At 37.8% G+C, this 20,953-nt stretch overlaps 2 protein-coding genes across 2 annotated transcripts in view; both read left to right on the top strand.

The window, feature by feature from the left end:
• The window catches only part of LOC121148055 (prostaglandin-E(2) 9-reductase-like), a 35,416-nt gene extending 27,924 nt beyond the window's left edge, over nt 1-7,492 (top strand). For both annotated transcript variants that reach the window (XM_040968041.1, XM_040968042.1), the window contains 7 exons: nt 337-453; nt 1,246-1,323; nt 1,596-1,718; nt 3,558-3,667; nt 4,302-4,467; nt 5,213-5,295; nt 7,212-7,492. In XM_040968041.1, coding sequence (XP_040823975.1) covers nt 337-453; nt 1,246-1,323; nt 1,596-1,718; nt 3,558-3,667; nt 4,302-4,467; nt 5,213-5,295; nt 7,212-7,254 — 720 coding nt within the window. In that variant the 3' untranslated portion in view covers nt 7,255-7,492. The remainder of the gene's footprint in view (nt 1-336; nt 454-1,245; nt 1,324-1,595; nt 1,719-3,557; nt 3,668-4,301; nt 4,468-5,212; nt 5,296-7,211) is intronic.
• Nucleotides 1-20,953, top strand: part of LOC121148045 (prostaglandin-E(2) 9-reductase-like) — a 296,739-nt gene that overhangs the window by 185,038 nt on the left and 90,748 nt on the right.

The following is a 20,953-nucleotide window of genomic DNA, read 5'->3' as shown; positions in this document are numbered from 1 at the left end:
TTTCACAGGATTGTTTGCTTTTCTGTGGTTGAGTTTTTAAGCTCCTTATAAAGCCCAAATATTAGTCTGCTATTAGTTGTGCAGTATGAAAAAATTCTCAACCATTCTGTTGGTTGCTTTCTTGCTTTGTTGGGTTAGGGTAATTATGAGGATTATCTAAACAACAAAAGTTCTGTTTATAAGTAAAAATGTAGGAAACTTAAAACAAATGGATTGTTTTCATTAAGCACTCATCACAATTAAATTAATACAAGAAGATATTCACTAAATGAAGAAAAACAAGAACTTTGAATGATATGTTAATTTTGTCAACCCTTTATTACTTAATTCCTGCAGCTTTGGTCCACTTTCCATCGACCAGAGCTGGTTCGAACATGCTTGGAACAGTCACTGAAAAAACTTCAACTGGACTATATTGATCTCTATATTATTCACTTCCCAGTACCTATGAAGGTAGGTGATCAACATCAGATATTTTCATTGTAAGTACAGATGTGACCATAATTTTCATGAATGAATAAGAGATTCTGATAAGGGTATGGAAGCTTAAAATATGTAAGCTACAGAGATTTCTTAAATTGTTTTATGCAATATATTTTGTTGTATATATATAATGGGGATCTCGAGCTATGAGTACATATAATGATTGGAAGTAATTTTAGAGGATATTTCTGTATCAGTATTTTCCCCAACAATAAAACATGTATGTTAGATTTTTATCTTAGCCTTTTAATTTTGTGGCATATACACCTATGCAGAAATTCTAAACATGAACACAAACATTTGAAGCTACCCTGCATCTTTTAATACTATGGTGGAAAAGAATATTGATTTATGTTCTTTGATATAAGCACATGCTGTTTGGCTCCAAATTTGCAGGAACATGAGCAACTCTGTATATTTTGGGGCAAGATTTGAATTAAGTATTGGTCAATTCAGTGTCATGTAACTAATGTCTGTCAAAGTGAAACAGACACATCTATCTGGACAATAGGAAAGAAAAGCACAAAGTGACACAAATACATGGGACCTTATTAAAAACTAGAAAATTGTGTTTAACAACAGATAGTGTGGCTATTCGAAGAGGAAGTATATAACATAGTGACATTTGCAATGCTACATATGTAATGTACAAGTGTAAGTATATAAATTTTATGAATGCTAAGCCAAATATATATGAGTGTATTGATAAGATCTGGATTGCTGAGTCTGGTAACATAGTGATAAATGCCTGCTTTGTTCTAGCCTGGTGAGGATATAGTTCCAAAAGATGAAAACGGAAAAGTAATATTTGACACAGTGGATCTCTGTGCCACTTGGGAGGTGAGTAAAAGGGTTTAATAACAGGGAGCATGAAGTTGAATTTCAGTTTAAAAGAAAGGAATATTTATTGTTGGATTTAGGAATTCTTGCCACTGTTACAGGTTAATGTGCAGAAAAAAATGCAGTGGGATACAATAATTGGATTTAGCAGAGAGTAACAGAGAAGAATTCAGAGCACTAAGGGCAAGCACATTATTCTGTCTTTGTACATTGAATTTTCTACTTTTCCAAGCAGGACACAAGAATTTATTCCTCACAATCTCTCCTCCTAGGCCATGGAAAAGTGCAAGGATGCAGGGCTGGTGAAGTCCATCGGGGTTTCCAACTTCAACCGCAGACTGTTGGAGATGATTTTGAACAAGCCAGGCCTCAAGTACAAGCCTGTCTGCAACCAGGTAAGAATTCTCAGTCTCATGTTTTTCTACTGTCACATGCCCATTTGTCCTCCACTCCCGTTTCACTTATTTTGGTTATCCAAAGACTCTGCAGGCAGAGATACTTTATGAAAGGGCAGGTAGTGTCTTGCATTTTCAGTCTGCTAATGTCTTTTTGAAAAGGTGAAGTTAGTATTCAGATGTGTAGGAATCTGTAGGAGGAGAAATGATCTAGAGGGGCAGCAAGTAATAAACAAATCTCAGTGGGCAGATGGATTTATCCATGGTGCATGAAGAGGCCTGTGGAGGATCCCCTGAAGCACCGACAGCAGAAGCAGATGTGGAACACTTGGTATTTAAGAAAGAAGGCATGAAAACATCTAAGGAGCAGTAAATAAATTTTGAATGGATGTAAGAGAAGGTAAGGGACAAGGATTTGGAGACATGAATGTTCCTGGCATCTCTTCTTACAGGTGTCTTAAAGAAAGTTCCTGATACAGGGGAAAACAAAACTAAGACTATCAAAATGTCAAGGGGGGAAGGGATTAAATTGGCTATCATGATGTCACTGTGGTAGCCAGCATAGACACTAGGGAAGTTTTAGCAGAATTTAGGCTGATCTTATCCTCAGGCCTACTTTAATTTGATTCCCGTCCTGCTTCCTGCCACTGAATCATCAGTTTATGCCCATCTATTCTGTGCCCAGTTCCATGTTCTATCTTAGTGTCTAGCAATTTCCAATCATTCAATAAATACCTCACACTAGAAATAATGGCCTACACAATCTATGACTTTGTTCATAATGATGTAGCACTCTTATTTTCAAGCAGAATACAATAAAATTAAGAACATTTGTTTTATTCCAACTTTTAAATTTTAATAACTATTGCCTTCTGAAATTCTGTTTTTGCAGATATTCCTTATTTTCCCACTCATATCAATAATTACTGAAGTTTTTCATGTATCCAAAATTCATGCGTATGTATGTGATAAGAAAACTCACTATTGAATCCTATATATTTCAGAGACCATTTCTGATTGAACATGGCATAGTTGCATAATTTTATCTAAAGCAGATAACAATTTTTCTTCATATCACTTTACTTAAATCCATACTATAGCTTTCCTTCCTTCTCCCTAAATGTGCCCTTTAAAGGCAAGACTAAAGTAAGTCACACAAATATTTGTCATATTGTCCATGCTTTTTCCTTAGAATGCTCAGCAATTTTGGTTTTTGTGATGATAGTTGCACTTTATCAGTTGCTCTGGATTTTGCAGATAGTTCTTTGTTAGAATACATGACTTGTTTCTTTACTCCAATCTTCTATATATTTAAAGTTAGATCCCTTGGATGTGGATATGTTTCACCACTGAAATTACTAGTAATTTCTTATGTTGGAAAATTCAAGAGGACATAATACCCCTTAATAAGTTTTGCTTAATTGGGTGTTGTTGGATAAATATTTCCTAACCGGATATAGTTTAAATATCTAAGAAATTATTTGCATTTTGACTGTCCCTTCTACTTTAAAAAAAATACAACATGCTAAGTAGCTGCTTAGGATGGCTGCAATCTTCGCTGCTCAATTTCTGCTTTAGCTATCTGTTAAAGTACATGAATTAGTTCATAATGACAAAAGTACATGTATCCCTACCAGCAATGGGAGAGACACAGGTGGATCAGAAGTTGGTAGATCTCACTCTATCTTTTTTTTTCAAATAAATATCCTTAAAGTAAAATTAAAAATGTTAGCTTGATGTTACATTTGATTTAAATCTCATATTTCTTCTTAAAAGTCAGCTACGTTTTAGATCAGCATTTTGTAGAGCCTGATTCTCTCTTATGTTGTCTCTCTACAGGTGGAATGTCATCTGTATCTCAACCAGAGCAAACTGTTGAACTTCTGCAAATCCAAAGGCATTGTTCTTGTTGCCTATAGTGCTCTGGGATCACACCGACTTCCACAATGGTAAACACAAGGCAAAATGAATAAACAAAAACCAAGACAGATTTCCCAAATACCATTGTGGATAAAATACTATGAGTTGCAAAATATTTACTTTTACAGACTTAACTCTTACCTGGCTCAGGGAGAGGTGAGAGTTTACATTTCAGAAAACATTGCAGATAATACTGACTGCAGATCCAAGGACCACAATTGAGAAGCACTGATTTTTTTTTTTAAGATTTATTTTTATTGGAAAATCAGAAATACATAGAGGAGGAGAGACAGAGAGGAAGATCTTCCATCCGATGGTTTACTCCCCAAGTGACCGCAATGGCCAGTGCTGTGCCGATCTGAAGTCAGGAGCCAGGAACTTCCTCCAGGTCTCCCACGCGGGTGCAGGATCCCAAGGCTTTGGGCCATCCTTGACCACTCTCCCAGGCCACATGCAGGGAGCTGGATGGGAAGTGGAGTTGTCGGGATTAGAACCGGTGCCCATATGGGATCCTGGGTGTGTTCAGGGTGAGGATTTTAGCCACTAGGCCACACCACTGGACCCTGAGAAGTACTGTTAAAGAAAGAAGATTTAAACTGTTTTTGGAGGCCTCCAATCTCAATACTCATCTCAAGGAGTTCAACTTCCTGCCTCTTTCTCCAGGGTGGATCAGAATTCCCCAGTACTACTGGAAGACCCAGTGATTTCTGCCATGGCCAAAAAGCATAAACGATCTCCAGCCCAGATTGCCCTTCGCTACCAGCTGCAGCGTGGGGTGGTGGTCCTGGCCAAGAGCTTCAATGAGAAGCGGATCAAGGAGAATGCCCAGGTGATGAGGGTGCGGGGCTGTAGGCACCCATAAACCCACACAATACTCATCGTGTATGTGCTTCTTTGCAAGATGTCATGAACTCTTGGGGCCACACTTGTTCTCTGGTTCTGCTCATGTTTCCAAATTCATGCATGTTTTTGATAGTCATGACTAGAAAGAATTATGATTGTATAGAAAGCAGAATAATGTTTCAGCTTTACATTTCACAATACACTTTGTGGTTTTGCATAGGTGATTTTTTTTTCTTTATTTTCAAATTAGGACATAGATTAGAAAATATTTGCTTTTAAAGTTTTCATTTTAGTTTGTATTGCATATGTAGTCAAATATTCATGTGTCATTTGCACTTAGTTTTTCCTGTCTTGGGAAACACCGATTCAAATTTTTTATTCTGTTTGAACATGCTGACAGTGTCTCTGTTCTCAATGAAGACATCAGAGTTATAAGCTTTTTTATAGTTCTACAACAAAACACATTTTACACAAAACATAGAAAATTTTTTTATATTCGTAATTTTGTAGTTTAAAAATTCCCCTGGACTGATGAGTGAAGCGTTGGAAGTTATTTCCCTACTCAACTTCCCACGTGGTATCTAGTCTGAACTTTATTTTCAGATTGTGATCCATCCGTTGAAGCATGTTAGTCCTTTGTTATTTCAAAATGTTAGACGAGATTTCAGGATTTTCTGGATGAACATATACACAACAAAAATCTAAGAAAACATTTTCTACTTCCCTAACAGATTTTTGACTTTGAATTGCCTTCAGAGGATATGAAAACACTAGATGGCTTGGATAAAAATCTTCGCTATTCTCACCTTGAATTGTAAGTGATTTTGTTAAAAGCATTGCATGCTTATAGTTTCACAGTAGGAATGTAGGATTGGTGTTAGCCACTGGGCTTGTTCTTTCTATGGGCATGCGTTCAAGGCAATCCTAAGGTAGTAATTCTGTTTTCATCCCACCTTTGGGGTTTTTATAGGACATTAAAACAATTCCCTTCCAATTTTTACAGACCTACGATTGTATAAATATTTCAGTATCTGTAAAAGTCAAATTCACTCCTCATTTCTAGAAACAATTCATTAATGTCTGATACATTTTCTCCTCAAAATAGTCTTGAATCTTTAAAAGTTTGGAAAAAGAAACTTAACCTACGCTGTTCAATGTTAGACTTTTCTTCCAGTTGTGTTTGTTGATTTATTTCATATCATTCGTTTGTCCCAAATTATATATTTAAGTACATAAAAATAATTTCACCCACTTAAAACATAATGCCAGTGGGGCCTTGTGCAATAGCCTAGTAATTAAAGTCCTCGCCTTGCACGCGTCGGGATCCCATATGAGCAATGGTTCTAATCCAGGCAGCCCTGCTTCCCATCCAGTTCCCTGCTTGTGGCCTGGGAAAACAATTGAAGATGGCTTTCACTCCTCAAGTTCATTCCTCTAGTGGCCGCAAGGGCTGGAGCTGAGCCAATCTGAAACCAGAACACAGGGGTCTCTTCCAGGCCTCCCACAAGGGTGCAGGGTCCAGGGGCATCCACAGGCAGACATTTTTTTCCTTTCTCTATGGCATTTCCCTTTGTGTTCTTTTAACCTCCTGTTTGATAGCTTTAAATCACTCCTTTCCTTTTCACTGGGAGTTTGATAAGAACTCAATATCTGCATTGAACCTAAGAAAGGCTGGTCTCAGTGGATCAACTGAAACATTTGGTTATGATTTCTTGAAATATTGTGATTTGCAGAAGATGAAATCTTTAGATTGACTTTCAGCCACAGAATGAGATTGAAATAAAGAAAAAACCCACAATGAGGGTAACTTAGAGCCAACACAAAGCTTTATTTTTCTTTTGTGCTCTAGGAACTCTGAGAAAACACAGTAATATAATGTTGACAAAGAATATAGATTCCTGCCTTTTGTGGTATTTTTAATTTATGACAGAAATAAAATTGATAATGTATGAAGAGATTGTTCCTATTCACAATTGCATATATTCAAAACTGTTGGATGTTTTATTACCATAGTGGAATGAAGGCTGAAATAAAATATAAGCAAAGCTACATAGAAAGTGTGAAGTCATGGATACTTATTATCTTTTAATGTTTTCAATAAGTATGGATTGTGGCCACTTTATGTTTTCAGTACTTAGAGATATAGACTTACGTAAACTATATAAGAAGCCTTTGCACATAGTATACTATCTAATCAAAGTGTTTTTTTTGTTCAATTATCTATCCCATGACTGTATAATATGCACAGTAAATAATGGAGGATTTAATAAAAGTGATGTCAAATTGTCAACTGTAATATTTACCACTTGAAATATTTGTAAATATTGAATATTCTTGGTCAAAAATGGATAAAATAGATGAAAAATCATTGGTCAAAAATAGGTAAAATAAGTTTCTGTTTCCTGTGACAGACTAGGCGAATGTCTATATACTGATGCACAATAGCTTCAGATACTGCCTCGCATCGTTGAAAGATGCAGCTATGTCGGAGAAATATGCTTGAATTTCTTGTACTGCATGTTTTGTATTTAAACACCAAGTTAAACAATATGATATAAAAAATGAAAACGACACACTATATTTAGTATAAGGTCATGTTCTTGAATGTAAGATTTTAAAACGAGGGAAAATAAAATTAGCTTTTCTCTAATATCAGCTCAGAGGATTCAGGTCTTGAATATGCTAAAAATGTATTGACTGAGTTGAGGTTGTCTGTTTTTCTCATTTTAGTGGTATTGGACATCCAAATTACCCATTTTCTGATGAATATTAACATGGAAGACTTTTTTTCTGGGATCTACCCCAAATCTAAGTGCATCATGCTTCAGGAGACGCGTCGGATTCCGACGACTCGGCACCTCACTTCGGGTTCATCTATGAAGCTTCACAACTCACTCTGGGCTATAGCCGTATCCACAGGCATAGTCACGGCAATCATTTTTTTTTTATCACTTTATAAAAATTTTTAAATGCTGATTTATTAAAGCTTCTTATCTTCCATTGTGTCTGCTGCATATCCGTTTTGTTTCATTTTGATACTTTATTCCCTCAAACTAATTTGTCTAGAAGTTTGGAGAACTTTGGTGAATGATGACAACAGCCGGTCCATAAATGTACTAGGAGATGGGAGGGGAGCATCATTGGCCAGCAAAGCACTTCCTGGTGAGTTGTTAGTCTTTGTTCTCCAGGGCATCCAGGAACCACAAATCTCACAGCACGGAGTCCAGAACGTGAGGCACTACTGCAGACTGACCAGCAGTCTACAGCCTGTGCTCTAGCTGCTTGTGGGTCAGAACTGCATACATTTGGCTATTGAGTATACTTGGAGAAGGATTCATCTCCCATGTCTGACTGTTGAAGGGATTTAGACCGGAAAATGCTTAGGATCAGGTATGTGCAGACTGAGAAAGTGGAAGCTGAATGCAACTCCATCTAGGAATATGGCAACAGAGGTTTTTTTTTTTTTTAAAGATTTAATTATTTTTATTGCAAGGTCAGATATACAGAAAGGAAGAGAGACAGAGAGAAGATCTTCCATCCGATGATTCACTCCCCAAGTGAGCCGCCGGTCCTAGGAGTGCTATTGCTGGATCATATGGTATGCAGATTTTCAGTTGTTTGAGTGTCCTCCATACTGATTTCCATAAAGGCTGTACTAACCTGCAGTCCCATCAGCAGTGGAGTAGGGTTCCCTTTTCCCTACATCCTCGCCAGCAAGTGTTGTTGTTGGTTTTTGTATGTGAGCCATCCTTACTACCGTTAGGTGGTACCTCATTGTTGTTTTAATTTGGATTTCCCTTATTGCCAGGGAACTTGAGCATTTTTTCATATGTTTGTTTGCCATTTGGGTTTGTTCCTTTGTGAAACGTCTGTCCACTTCTTGTGCCCATTTCTTGAGTGGTTTGTTTGTTTTGGTGTTTTGGTTGTTCTGGAGGGGACTCTGGAGTGACCCCAATGGTCATTGCAAGAGAGGGAGGGGATCTAAAATTGGAAGGAACTAAGTAAGGACTGGAGAAAGCTCCTCTCCCTAGTACCGAAGGAAGTTTACTGTTCTTCTGTTTCTGCAGACCACTCAGGGATCCTGGCTGTTGTTCTGATGCCCTTGGATCCTGTGAGGAAGAATTTGGGCTTCTTTCATCCCATGTGGTCTTAGTTCCAAAAGAGTTCTCAGCCTCCGGAGGCACTCCAGTTCCCCGTGGTCTCCTTGGTTAGTTGGGATGTAGTCCTTGGTGCCCATACTGATAGTCCTTGGTGAAGATGTGAGAGACTTCAGAGTTGGGAAACAACCTCCTCCTGTCCATCTGCTCCACTCTAACCGCCCCCCCCCCCCCGCGGCTCTGTGCATATGACTTCCTGTTAAGAGATTGTCAGGATCACTCTTGATTCTCCCCCATATGACTTTGTAGTTTTACTATTGTCTAATACTGATTCAAGTCTGTAGTCTATGAGTTACCAGTTATGGTCCTGATAGGTTATACCTCTCGACTTCCTCACACCTTCTAAGGAGATGGAAGATTTCTCTGCTCTCCCGCCCCCTTTTACATGTAGCTTAGGGTCTTAAAAGTATATTAGGTTTTACAATTCTTTGATGTAGATCATAAACAGTCTGACTCACATTGATTGTATGCTCACTGGTTACATCACAATATCTTATTGCATGAGATACAGGCTGCTTGGGGTTGGTTCTATATATAAACTGAAATTGAAATGTCAATAAAGTAGTCAAAGGATGTGGTTAAGAACTTGCATTTTTTAGCATATTGATTACTCAACACCAGGTAAATTAATGCCATAATGTTATAAATTGTTGTTGATATTGTGTTGGGGCTTTTAATTGATTGGGATGATATTCTGTCAGCTCCACCTTCAGACCAGAGATGGTCTCCCCAAGAAACCGTTGAATTTATCTGGAGAATTAGATGCTGGACTCTATGCTTGATACAGGTATACAAAGAAAGACTCTTGACTGAATTTGAACTGCGGTAATGCAACAAGATGTAAGAATCCACAATGGGGGGAGGGGGCGGGTATTGTGGATGGGAGGGGGGAATCCCAGAGCCTATGAAACTGTATCACATAATGCAATATAATTAGTAATTAAAAAAAGAGCCGTACAGTTCCCACAAAAAAATAAAAAATAAAAATGAGCAAGGTAAATCATTCCTGTTTGCAGATGACATAAGTCTACACATGGGAGAAACAAAAGACCACAATCAAAAGGCTATTAGAGGGTCTGGCACAAAAGTGTAGTGGTTAAAGTCCTTGACTTGCAAACCTGGGATCCCATATGGTCACCGTTTCTAATCCTAGTGGCCCTGCTTCCCACTTGGCTCTCTGCTTGTGGCCTGGGAAAGCAGTTGAGGATGGCTCAAAGCCTTGGAACCCTGTACCTGCTTGGGAGACCCAGAAGAGCTCCGGGCTCCTGGCTTCAGATTGGCTCAGCTGCAGCCATTGTGCTCACTTGGGGAGTGAACCATCAGGTGGAAGATCTTCCTCTCTCTCTCTCCTCCTCTCTGTATATCTGACTTTCCAGGAAAAATAAATAAATCTTTTAAAAAAAGGTTATTAGAACTGATCAATGAATTCAGCAACCTTCTTAAAGATACACTTCAATATACAATAAGCATAATATTTTTATGCACTAACAATGTTCTTGTCAGGGAAAAGAACTTATGAGAAAACATATTTAGAGTAAACACAGAAAATTTTAGGCAATTTGGGCAAATATAACCAAGTGTTTGAAATACCTATATTTATCATAATAGGAAGCATTAAAGAAAGTAGTTAAAACAAAACCAATGAAGTAACGCAAAAGCCTCCAGTTTTCATGGGTTAGAAAAACATATTACGAACAGTCCCTACTGCCCAAAACAATTTACAAATTCAGTGCAGTCTCCATCAATATACCAATGGCATTATTACAAGAATTTCAAAAATCCTAAGATATACAAGGACTCCCAACAATCAAAGCACCATTAAACAATAAGAACGAGACATCACAACTGCAAATTTCAAGGCATGCTACACACAGAGTGCAACACAAACAGCATGGTAGTGGCATAAAAACACTTCAATCAAGAGAACACAAAAGTTCTTAGAAATTTATATACACATTTATAGTCAAGTTATCGGTGACAAAGGTGTAGAAACCTTCCTGTAGGAAACCATATTCTCTCGATAAATAATGTTGGGGAAATTGGGTTTCATTATACAGGAGTTTGAACCGAGACCTTCACCTTACACTCTATACAAAGCACATCTAAAAATAGATCAAAGTAATAATTTTAAAACCTGAAATCATAAAATTATTACAGGAAACCACATGGAAAGTTTTGTGAAAAAATGGCACTGGCAATCATCTTTTTTCTCTTTTAGATAACAACTCAAAAGCACAAGCAACAAAAGCAAAACAGGTTAATGTGATTATAATGAACAAAGAATCCTCACAGCAAAGCGATAAAATGAGCAGAATGAAGAGATAATGAACAAAAGAATATTCAAACTACACATCACTAAAACATTGTTACACATAACGTATAAAAATCTCAACATATTTGACAACAAAACATACAATGAAGTTAAGAATTGAAAAAATCACTTAAGTAGACATTTGTAAAAGAGAATTACAAATAAAGAACAAATGCTTTATGGCATGTTCAGTATTCTTACCCATCAGGGAGTCACATTTTAAAACCACAATGAATTATTATCTCACCCAGTTAGCTGCCTCTTATAATAAAGGACAAATAAACAGATAATGAACACTGTTGGGAAGGTGGAGAATAAAGGACTGCACTACAATATTTGTAGGAAAGAAAATTAGTACAGCCATATGGAAGAACTGCATGGAGGCTCCTCAAAACCTAAAGACAAGTTTTCCTTTTGCCCAGCTACTCCCCTTCTGGGAATATAAAGGAAATAAAGGCAGCCTGTGGCTACCATGTTTACTGCAATGCTATTCACAAGAGCAAATGTTTGACATAACAATTCTTAAATCAGTGGATGAATTGATAAATAATGTGCTTTTAATATGCACCATAGAATTTTACTCAATGAAAACAAATTAATGAAATGCTGACACGTTTAACAAAATAAATGGAATTGATAATCGTTAGGCTAAGTGAAACAAGCCAAACACAAAGAAGATATATAACACATATATTCCACAATAAATGGAAATTTACTTAACACACACACACAAACACACAAGGGCAGTTATATCTGAGAATTTTTCTCATCCCACCTCCCTTCCTACAACTTTGCTTTTCCATTAATTTGAGTACAGATTGTGAGTGATAGAGTTTTCTTGTTTTAGATCCAGGAGAACCACACTTGTTTTATTCAAGAGTTAGTAGGGACAAACTACACAGTTGTCCTTCAGCTTCTTACATTTTTTTATAGCTACCACATTGTTCAAATTTTCACCAGTTGTACAAATCTGCATTGATTTTCAGTCAGATACTGGAAGAGCTGGAATGTCTGATATTCTGCACCTTGATTGCTATAGCTCTTGCCTTTTGTCTGTGTCAATACTGTCTGAGCCAACATGTGAAGTCCTTGACAAGAACTGCCAGCTTACAAGGTGTAAAGGTCACTCCATTCCTATTTTGGAGGTTTTTCAGTGGCCCCAGATAGTGCCTGAAAATGATGATGTCCAGGACCTGGGCCTGGGTGCAACAGTACAGACCTAACTCAGTGAATCTGCTGATACATGCATCCAGGTGATGAATATCACTTGATCACGTTGAAAAATGTTCTAATTGTGTTTTGTTGCCAGTATTTTGTTGACTGTTTTTGCACTTGTTTTTCTAAGGGATTTTGGCATTTATTTATTTGTTTATTTACCTATCTATCTTAATTTGTTTGTTGAAGGGATTATCTGCCTTTGCTAATAAGGTGACACTGGTCATATAAAAGGAAGATCTAAAAAGAATTGCTGAAGGTGGGGCCCAGCAATTCTTTTTAGATCTTCCTTTTATTCATCACCTGGTAAAACTGCAGACGGCCCAAAGCCTTGGGACCCTGCACCTGAGTGGGATACCTGGAGGAAGTTCCTGGCTCCTGGCTCTGGAGCTGCACAGCACCGGCCTGTTGTGCTGACTTGGGGAGTGAATCATCAAACGGAAGATCTTCTTCTCTATCTCTTCTCCTCTCTAAATATCTGACTTTGTAATAAAAATAAATAAAATAAACTTTTTAAAAAAGTCACCTGTTAATATTAGTCAGAATGGATGGATTGTGTGTTCAGAAACACTAAAATTAGAAAGCAATTTATGCAATCTCTGTTCAATGAGTCCATTTATAGAATGGTATAGAATGATTTTCATGAAGCTGCTAGTAAGATGTAATTTAGTTAAGTTATTTTTTCCTGGTTGTTAAAACTGGACATCATCACTTTAACGGTCAGAGCAAAGTACCAGCATATGTAGGAGACCTGAGCTGTGGTAGTTAGCATTGACCATCACTGAATACTACCCACTGGCACATACTAAAGTTTGCATTGGTGGCCCAACTGGCAGGTTTAGATCACAGTACCCACAAGTGAGAATTGGAACAGGGTACAGGTTATGTTAGACTGGCCCATGACACTAACTAGAATATGAAAGAATCAGGTCATGGAGCACAATCTGTGTGGGTGTGTCAGGGGGAGTATGTGGGATCATACTTATGAAAATGCAATCTCTGTGGGCACATGCAAGATCTGTGGCTGAAAACAGGCCTGGTTGGGAAAGTAAGGGGATGTTCTGGCTTGGTTAAGGCTCCCACTGGTGAGCACAAGAGATGGAATGGGGGTAATGGGCTAGACTGGACATGGTTGTAGTCTCCTTTTTCATGGGTGTGGATTGGGTCTAGGGAGTGACAGACTGGACTAGACTCTAGCACCCACTGGTACTCATGACAGGTAGGGTGGGTGCAGAATGGTCTGGGCTAGGCCTCAGCTTCCACTGAAACACATGGGAGCTCTGTCTGGGTGTGAACCAGATATGGCTTGTCTATAACACTCAACAATAAGAACTGGAATGGGTATGGACCAGTTGGTCAAGGAAACTGTTCTGCTAGAACAAGAGGTAGACAAACTTAACCTCAGCCAAGGATCCACTAGTGTGCATGAAATCCGCCACTGGGAGGAAACCTGATGGAGGAGCTTGGGAAATTTCATTGTCAGGATGTAGTAGTTGCAGGTTAGTGCAAGAACCAAGGTAGGGAGCAGCCTAACCCAGGCCAGGCACCCTGGATTGTTATCAGGAGGCCATTCCATATCCCCAGGTATGACGGTGGCTGGGAGACTGGGTATGACTTCTTCCCTTATATTCTTACTTCCCCCAATAAAGGAAGAAGAAATACAAACTTTGGACACAATGATCATACCCACTTTTCCCTACCCCTAGATCCATTCCACCCTGATCAACTATATAAATGTTATCAAAAATTAAATAGATAATCACTAATTGAGTCACAAAATATACATTACACAGTATACATTTCCATTAAACAAAGTTGTACATAGGCACAAGGTTTTTACAGAACTTTTGAGTTGTCACAATATGATCTATCTTCTTTCTTCATTGACCAATCTAACCTCCTGTTCATTATGTTACAAATAAATTGACCACTGCTATATTGCTGATTTATCGAATTCCATAACCTCAATCTATGGGCTTAGAGAGTAACAAGAAATGGAAACTGGAGACCGATACAATTGAGAGGTATTTCCAGCAGGAGCTTTGCTTTTGTAAAAATCACCATTCTATGTATCTTGGATTAACCATGTACATGGGGTGAGTTCCCCACATTAATTTGCTGGGGTCTTTCCTAGTTATTAATAAAGATTTTTCAGGCCAGGAACTTAACTCTGAGCAGTAATTGTTTGATACTCTTGTGGCACATTCATAAGAATATTTTCATGTTCAGCAGCTTGGTGCAGGTTCTCATGGACAACTTTTTTATAGCCATTGCTACAGTTTGTATAGTAAGGACACAAAATAAAGGCAATAATGGGAAATGTATACAAAACAAATACAGATGAAATTTTATACAAATTCAATAAGTCGTCCTCTAGTGAATTTTGCCACGGAAATTAACGCTATGAACAAATGCTAAATGTGTGCATAGGCAAAACAGATTCAATGTCTCAACTCCTATATATTTCAACAAAGGTAGGTTGTATAGACCACCTGCTGGAGCACAGTATAAATCCAGTCCTCCAACAAAGTCATGTGTGCATAAAACCTACTGCTTATACAAAGAGTTGGTGCAGCGTCACAATCATCACTACTTAGGAAACGGGCAGATATGAAAGCTCTGAAATGCCAAGAATGTTTCTTTTCAAATTAAAGAACACTCAGAAGCTACTGAGCTATCTAGACAAATACCAATATGAGACATGTAAATAGAAATCAAACTTTCATTCTTCATAGACACACTGAACTAGTCTCAGTGTTTAAGATCAAGTCTTTCAATTGTAGACTATGATTCAGTTAGCATCACCTCCAGAAAGTTGATGAAATGTTTGAAAGCTTCCTTTCATGCCGTCTGTCCATTTCTCCCTATTGTCTTTTTCTTTCTAGTTCCTGAAACTTCTTTATACAAGATGATTCTTCTGCTTTTTGCTTTCAATTGCTTTTACTTGGTAAGATCGGGTATCTCCTTTGTGAGACTGATATGTAGGAGTAAAATTCTGGTTTACTTGTACAAATCATTTACATCCCATTAATTTTCTTGTATTTGATAAAAAATGCCCCTTGGTATACAATTCTTAACAGAGAGCAGAGTGCTTTCAAAAAGTATGTTAAAGGAAGTGGATCATCACTTCATCAAGAGAATTATTTCATAGAAACGCTGACACCATATTTTCATATGTGTATGTGTTTATCTAGTAATTTTGTCTTTCATTCTTCAATCTATATAGTGATCGTCTCATACACCCTATATCATTAACCCATTAATACATGTCCTCCACTTAACAATTAATTTCCTTACTGATATGATCAGAACATAATCAAAGTCACAAAGATCCATGTAAATAATAATTCCTACTATCACTAAATATTGCGCTAAGTATCTTGTTATCACTTTATAGTTTCACTAGTTATAAAATTAAAAGATAAACAAATTATACAGGAAAAAATTTGGATATTGAACTCTATATCATATTATAGTGCCATTCTGACTATTTCCTAATCTAATATTTTATGCTCTGTCATGGGTTAATAATTAAAGAATTAGTGACAATCATATCAAGTTACTAGCAGTAAGCTATACCCCTTACATTCCGTTTTAGTGTTGAACAGTATATGGGCATATTCTTGTGCAAAAACAGACAAAATAAGTTTCTATTTCCTTGAGGACTTTGATGTAAGAGACAGAGTCTTTGAATTACTGAAAGGTGCCTCCAAATAAGAGAGCTGCATTTAAAATTTTACGTTTGTGTGTTCTGCACGTTGAATTCATCATCTGTTATCATAATCATTCTCACCAACGTAAGTCAGAGTTCACTATCAGAGAGGACACACCTTTGCTATCCTTTGTTCTACAAATATTCTACAAATACTTCCTGCTTTAGTATTCTAGAATGTGATCACTTATGTAGATGGCCTTTCTCCCCTCATTTTAGTGCTGCTGGACATCAGAGTCACACATTTTGTATAAAGATTAATACAGAGGCATTTTTCACTTTTCCTTATTTTGTTGGAAATGCTTCAACAGACCTGCTTTCTAGATTAGACATTTTTAATTTGACTTTAGTTAGGTTATTGTTAATGCTTTACGTTTTAAAACTTGACGTGTTGAGTATAGCGTTTCCAATATTTCTTTTATGGTATTTTTTATTTTTTGTGTTCTGTGGAATTTCTAAACCATATCAAATATTTCCTGTTTCAATGTAACTTTTACTAACTTTAAAGTCACTATTTGAATTCTATTTCTGCATTTTATCAATATCCCCTTCTTTATTGTCCATTATTAATACATTACTTTGTATTGCCCCATTGAAACTCATTGTGAGATTCTATTCAAATTCAGGAATCTGTTCCCCTGTAGTCAGATTGGACAAATATATTAAAATACAGCTTTATTTTTCATTTGTTTGTTAAAGATTCACTTATCTTTGTTTTAAAGACATGTGCACTCAGGGAGAAATAGAATCTTTTAACCACTATCCAAATGGTCGCAATGGCCTTAGCTGAGTCCATGTGAGGCCTTGAATCGGTATCCTCCTGTGGATCTCCCACGTAGTTGCCAAGGGCCCAGCTGGCACAGCACACCACCAGAGAACTGGGCTTGGGGATGTAGATGAGGGATGTAGGCAAGGATTGCTCAAGTAAGTGAGTCTGGAGATGTGTGGGAAGGAGGACTGCTGAGGCAGAACCTGACAATGAGGAGTGACTTCTGCAGACTTCCACCAATCTGGCTACTGACTTACAGGTAAATGAGGGGGCTGAGACTGGGTGGTTTAGAGGAGGAAAACCAGAGGGTTTTGTGGGGCCAAACCAATATACCCATCCACATGGTAAACCTGAGCTGGGATTGTTGGTATCAACCACCACCTACTGGCACACACAGAAACTACAGCTTACCCAGCAGTGAGTGTCAGGGCAGAGGGTATGGACCACGTTAGGCTGGGCCATGACACTAACCACCTCACAAAAGAGGGTCTGGGAGCACATTCTGTGGGGGATTTATTGTATTGACCCTTTGGTACTGCCATACCAACTGGTTTGCTCAAGGGCTGGAATGTTGATGGACTGAGATAGGCATGACTATGAAACTCAACAAAGCTCATGGGTACCGGAGTTGTGAACAGGCTGGCCTGGCCCAGGTTTTAACACTCACAAACATATACTACAATTGGATGTAAGGCAAGCAAGACAACACAATTCACCAGCACACACAAAAGCTGAGACTGGGAGACAGACTGACAGGTAAGAACCTAGTGCCCACTGGAACATATGAGATCTGGACCTGGAAATGGACATGGTGGGGGAACTTGTGGAATTCACCTGGGAGGTGGCATGTATTGCTCCTGCTGGTTAATAACTGAGTCAGTGCTGGGTAGGGCTGCTCCTATGGTTGGCAACTGTGTGGGTTTTTTTCTGGGGATGGGTGGACTGGGCAGGGCCAGGCCAAACCATTGTACACTGGCATGTGTAGGAGCCAGGATGGGGTGTAAGTCACACCAAAATAGGCTAGGCTATCATATCTATCATTTTTTATGAAATCCAGGGATGAGGGAAGGCCAGGCAGGGCTAAATTGCAGCAACCACCAGCGAGAGTTGGGACTAGGGGCAGAGCAGGCCAGGCCATGCTGCGGCATCTGACAGCAAAGGCCAAGATTAGGGATGGGTTATGCCTGGCTGGGTCAGAGCAACCACTGGTATGTGCAAAATCTGTAGCTGAGAACCAGCTTGGTTAGGGAGCTAAGGGGGCACCCCTGCTGGGCTGTGGTTCCGACTGTGAGAGAGCCAAACGGGAATGGTGAACTGGCTAGACAAGGCTGCAGTATGCCTTGGCATGAGTGTGGATCGGTTTCAATGTGCCAGATTTTGCTAGGCCCCAGCACCTAATGGTACTCACAAGAGCCAGAGTGGATATAGGATAGCCTAGATTAAGTCTCTGCATTTGCTGAACCGTGTGAGAGCTGCGTTTGAGGGTGGGCCAGGCATGATGAGGTTTCTCTGGGGACTAGCCCCCCTACTTGGATTAATGGACTCAGAACTCCAACCATGGAGAAAATTACAAATTTATGATCTGACTGGAATGCATGTATCAGAACTGAATCTCCACAGTTGCTGAGCCCTGTGCAGTGTAGTGCTTGCCTAGGTGTTTAAGGGGGACATACGATCCGGTCATTGAGGCTTTCATAGGACGTCTAGTAATATGGAGGGCAGAACAAATTGGACAGCTCTCCCAGACAAGCTTTGACAGTGAGCATCTATGTGAAGTGAGACTAAGGTAGACTATGTCAGTCTATGGACTTTGTAAGGATTTCCTCAGTCTTGGAGCTACAACATCAATAGCACCTCAGACGTATCCTAACCACTTCAGTATCAAAACCACTTAAGCAACAGCCTCGGAAACCTCTCCACTTTGTGGGACCCTGAGATTCTAAATGGTGGCCTTCCCCCATTCTTGGATATTAATGTGGCTGGGCTGCTGGGAGTGGCCCTGTCCCTTTCTCTCCCCACATTATCCAGATACAGAAATAAAAAAGAGGATTTCAGCCAGCTGTCTCATCCACTTTTCCCTATTACTTGACCCTGAATCCCTAACATGGATGTTGGTCACAGATGGAATTAGAGCACTAAGAACTGGTGTTGCCCAGACCTCTGTGGATCTGACTTTCCAATAAAAATAAAATCCATCTTTAAAAAAATGAAAAGAATAATGAAATGCTAATATGTACAATGAAAGCTCTGAAAATGACCATCATTAGGCTATGTTAAATAAGCCATGAAAAGAAAGAATATGTCACAAATTTTCTGTCATTTTTGAAAGTTATTAATATATAAATATATATTATATTGAAATTGGTATGGAGCAGTTATTATTTGGCATGTGTTTATTTATAAATAGTCTGTACAATAGATTAAGGCCTTCCATAAAAAATATTTATTCTTTCCTCATCTTATGAGCTTTGTCATAAATCCCACACTATAGGACAAAAATGTAATGACACTGTTTGTTCTCAAAAATATCATGAATATATATATATATATATATAGACATATATATATAATATTTACAAATAGTGCAAACATGGCAGAATTTTAAAAACTGTTAAATCCAAGTTCATTAATGCTTCTTTACATTTTCCTTGTCATTTGAAATATACTAAAATGTGAAAAGAAATTAAAAAAAATAGGAACTACTTTTACCACATACAAATTTAGTTCAAAATGCATCAAAGACCCAAAAAACATGAGATTCACAGTTTATCCCAGCTGTCAGCAACTGCCTAGGTTGCATTGTACCTAGGCAAATTTTTCAATGCTGGGAGAAAAACAGCTAATAGTTGGTGTGTCTCCTGGGCTTGGTAAATACCAAATTTGTTTTAACAATACCAGTTTACCAGTACAGTTGCCTATCCTACATTTTTTTAAGCTATGTGGAGGTTAGACACCTGCACGCCATAGCCCTCTTCCCTGTACTTTTTCACCTTCTATATAAGTATTAATTTCATCATCTGCTAAAATCCAAAGGCAACGGGTTGTTACTTGAAATCTTCTCATGCAAAATTGTCTTCGATCTTTGAGTGCTTGCAGAAATGAACTTAACACTGCTAAATATGTGAATAGTTTTGTATTTCTGGCCATAGGCTTTTATGACCTCCCTTCCTCAAAATTGTTACAGTTCTTAGAAAACAAACACTTCACTTACATGTGGAAAAGACATAAAGCCTAATGTCAGAGGCCTTGAAGTTAGTAAACTTAAAAATTTACTAGTAGAAATATTTTTTTGGGGGAAACGTAATAGAAGAATGAGTGTTATCTCAATTTAGATGTATCATTATAAATAATGGGCTCACATAGAAAAGAAATACCCCAACACTCAAAGGGCTTTATGTAATTTATCTGTTTCAGATATATTGTAAGGAGTAGATAAAACAGCCCTTTTCTGGCACAGTATTTTACTTCATGAAGTATTATTATTATCATTATCATTACTATTATTATTTAGAGTCCTATGACATTACCAGTCTATTAAATAATAAGGATAGAAAGCAGTATGTATGAGAAACTACTAAAAATGTGTAACTTGAAACATTCATAGGCAGAAATAATTATGAACTCCATATGGAATTCTTTTTTTGAGCCTTCAAAGTTGGTAATCAAAATTTTGAAATTCCCTCATTCCTTTCCATTTTGTTTGTTACAGTAAGTATTCAAATTTATCACTTTTTGTTTTGAATAGTTACGAAATAGAGATAAGCAAATTACCCAAGAAATATTTGGACAACCAACTATCTTATCAGTGACATTCTTTCTATTTCCTTGTTTAATGTTTATGCTTTATCATGGGTTAATAATTTAAAAAGTAAAAATAATCATATCAAATTGCAAGGTGCAGCCTATGATCCCTGAATGCTCTACACACTTTGTTCACAAGCAGACAAAGTAAATTTGTTTTATTGAAAACTTTGATCTAAGAAATCAGTGGTATTGCTTTGCAATGTTGAAAGGGGCGGCTAAGAATTACTAATTCTGCATGTTTCATATGTGAAGTTCCAGTCAAAACAATATCAGGCAATTTCTGTTATGTTTGCATTTATCATAAAGTTATGCTCGGCAATGTAAGTCAGAGTTCAATACCAGATGACAAAAAATTATTAACTTTTCTCTAAACATATCCACAGAAACCATGTTTTCTTTTTTTAATGTTCCAGAAAAATGTTCATTCAAAGTACGCATTTTTCTCATTTTAGTGCTACTGGCCACTATTTTACCCATTTGCCAAATTTCTTGATAAATATTACC

Source organism: Ochotona curzoniae, unplaced genomic scaffold (assembly GCF_017591425.1).
Source record: "Ochotona curzoniae isolate NIBS_2020 unplaced genomic scaffold, NIBS_Ocur_1.0 scaffold_4683, whole genome shotgun sequence".
In the NCBI taxonomy this organism is placed as follows: Eukaryota; Metazoa; Chordata; class Mammalia; order Lagomorpha; family Ochotonidae; genus Ochotona; species Ochotona curzoniae.
Note: the sequence above shows the minus strand (reverse complement) of the source record. Positions and strands in the feature narration are given on the sequence as shown.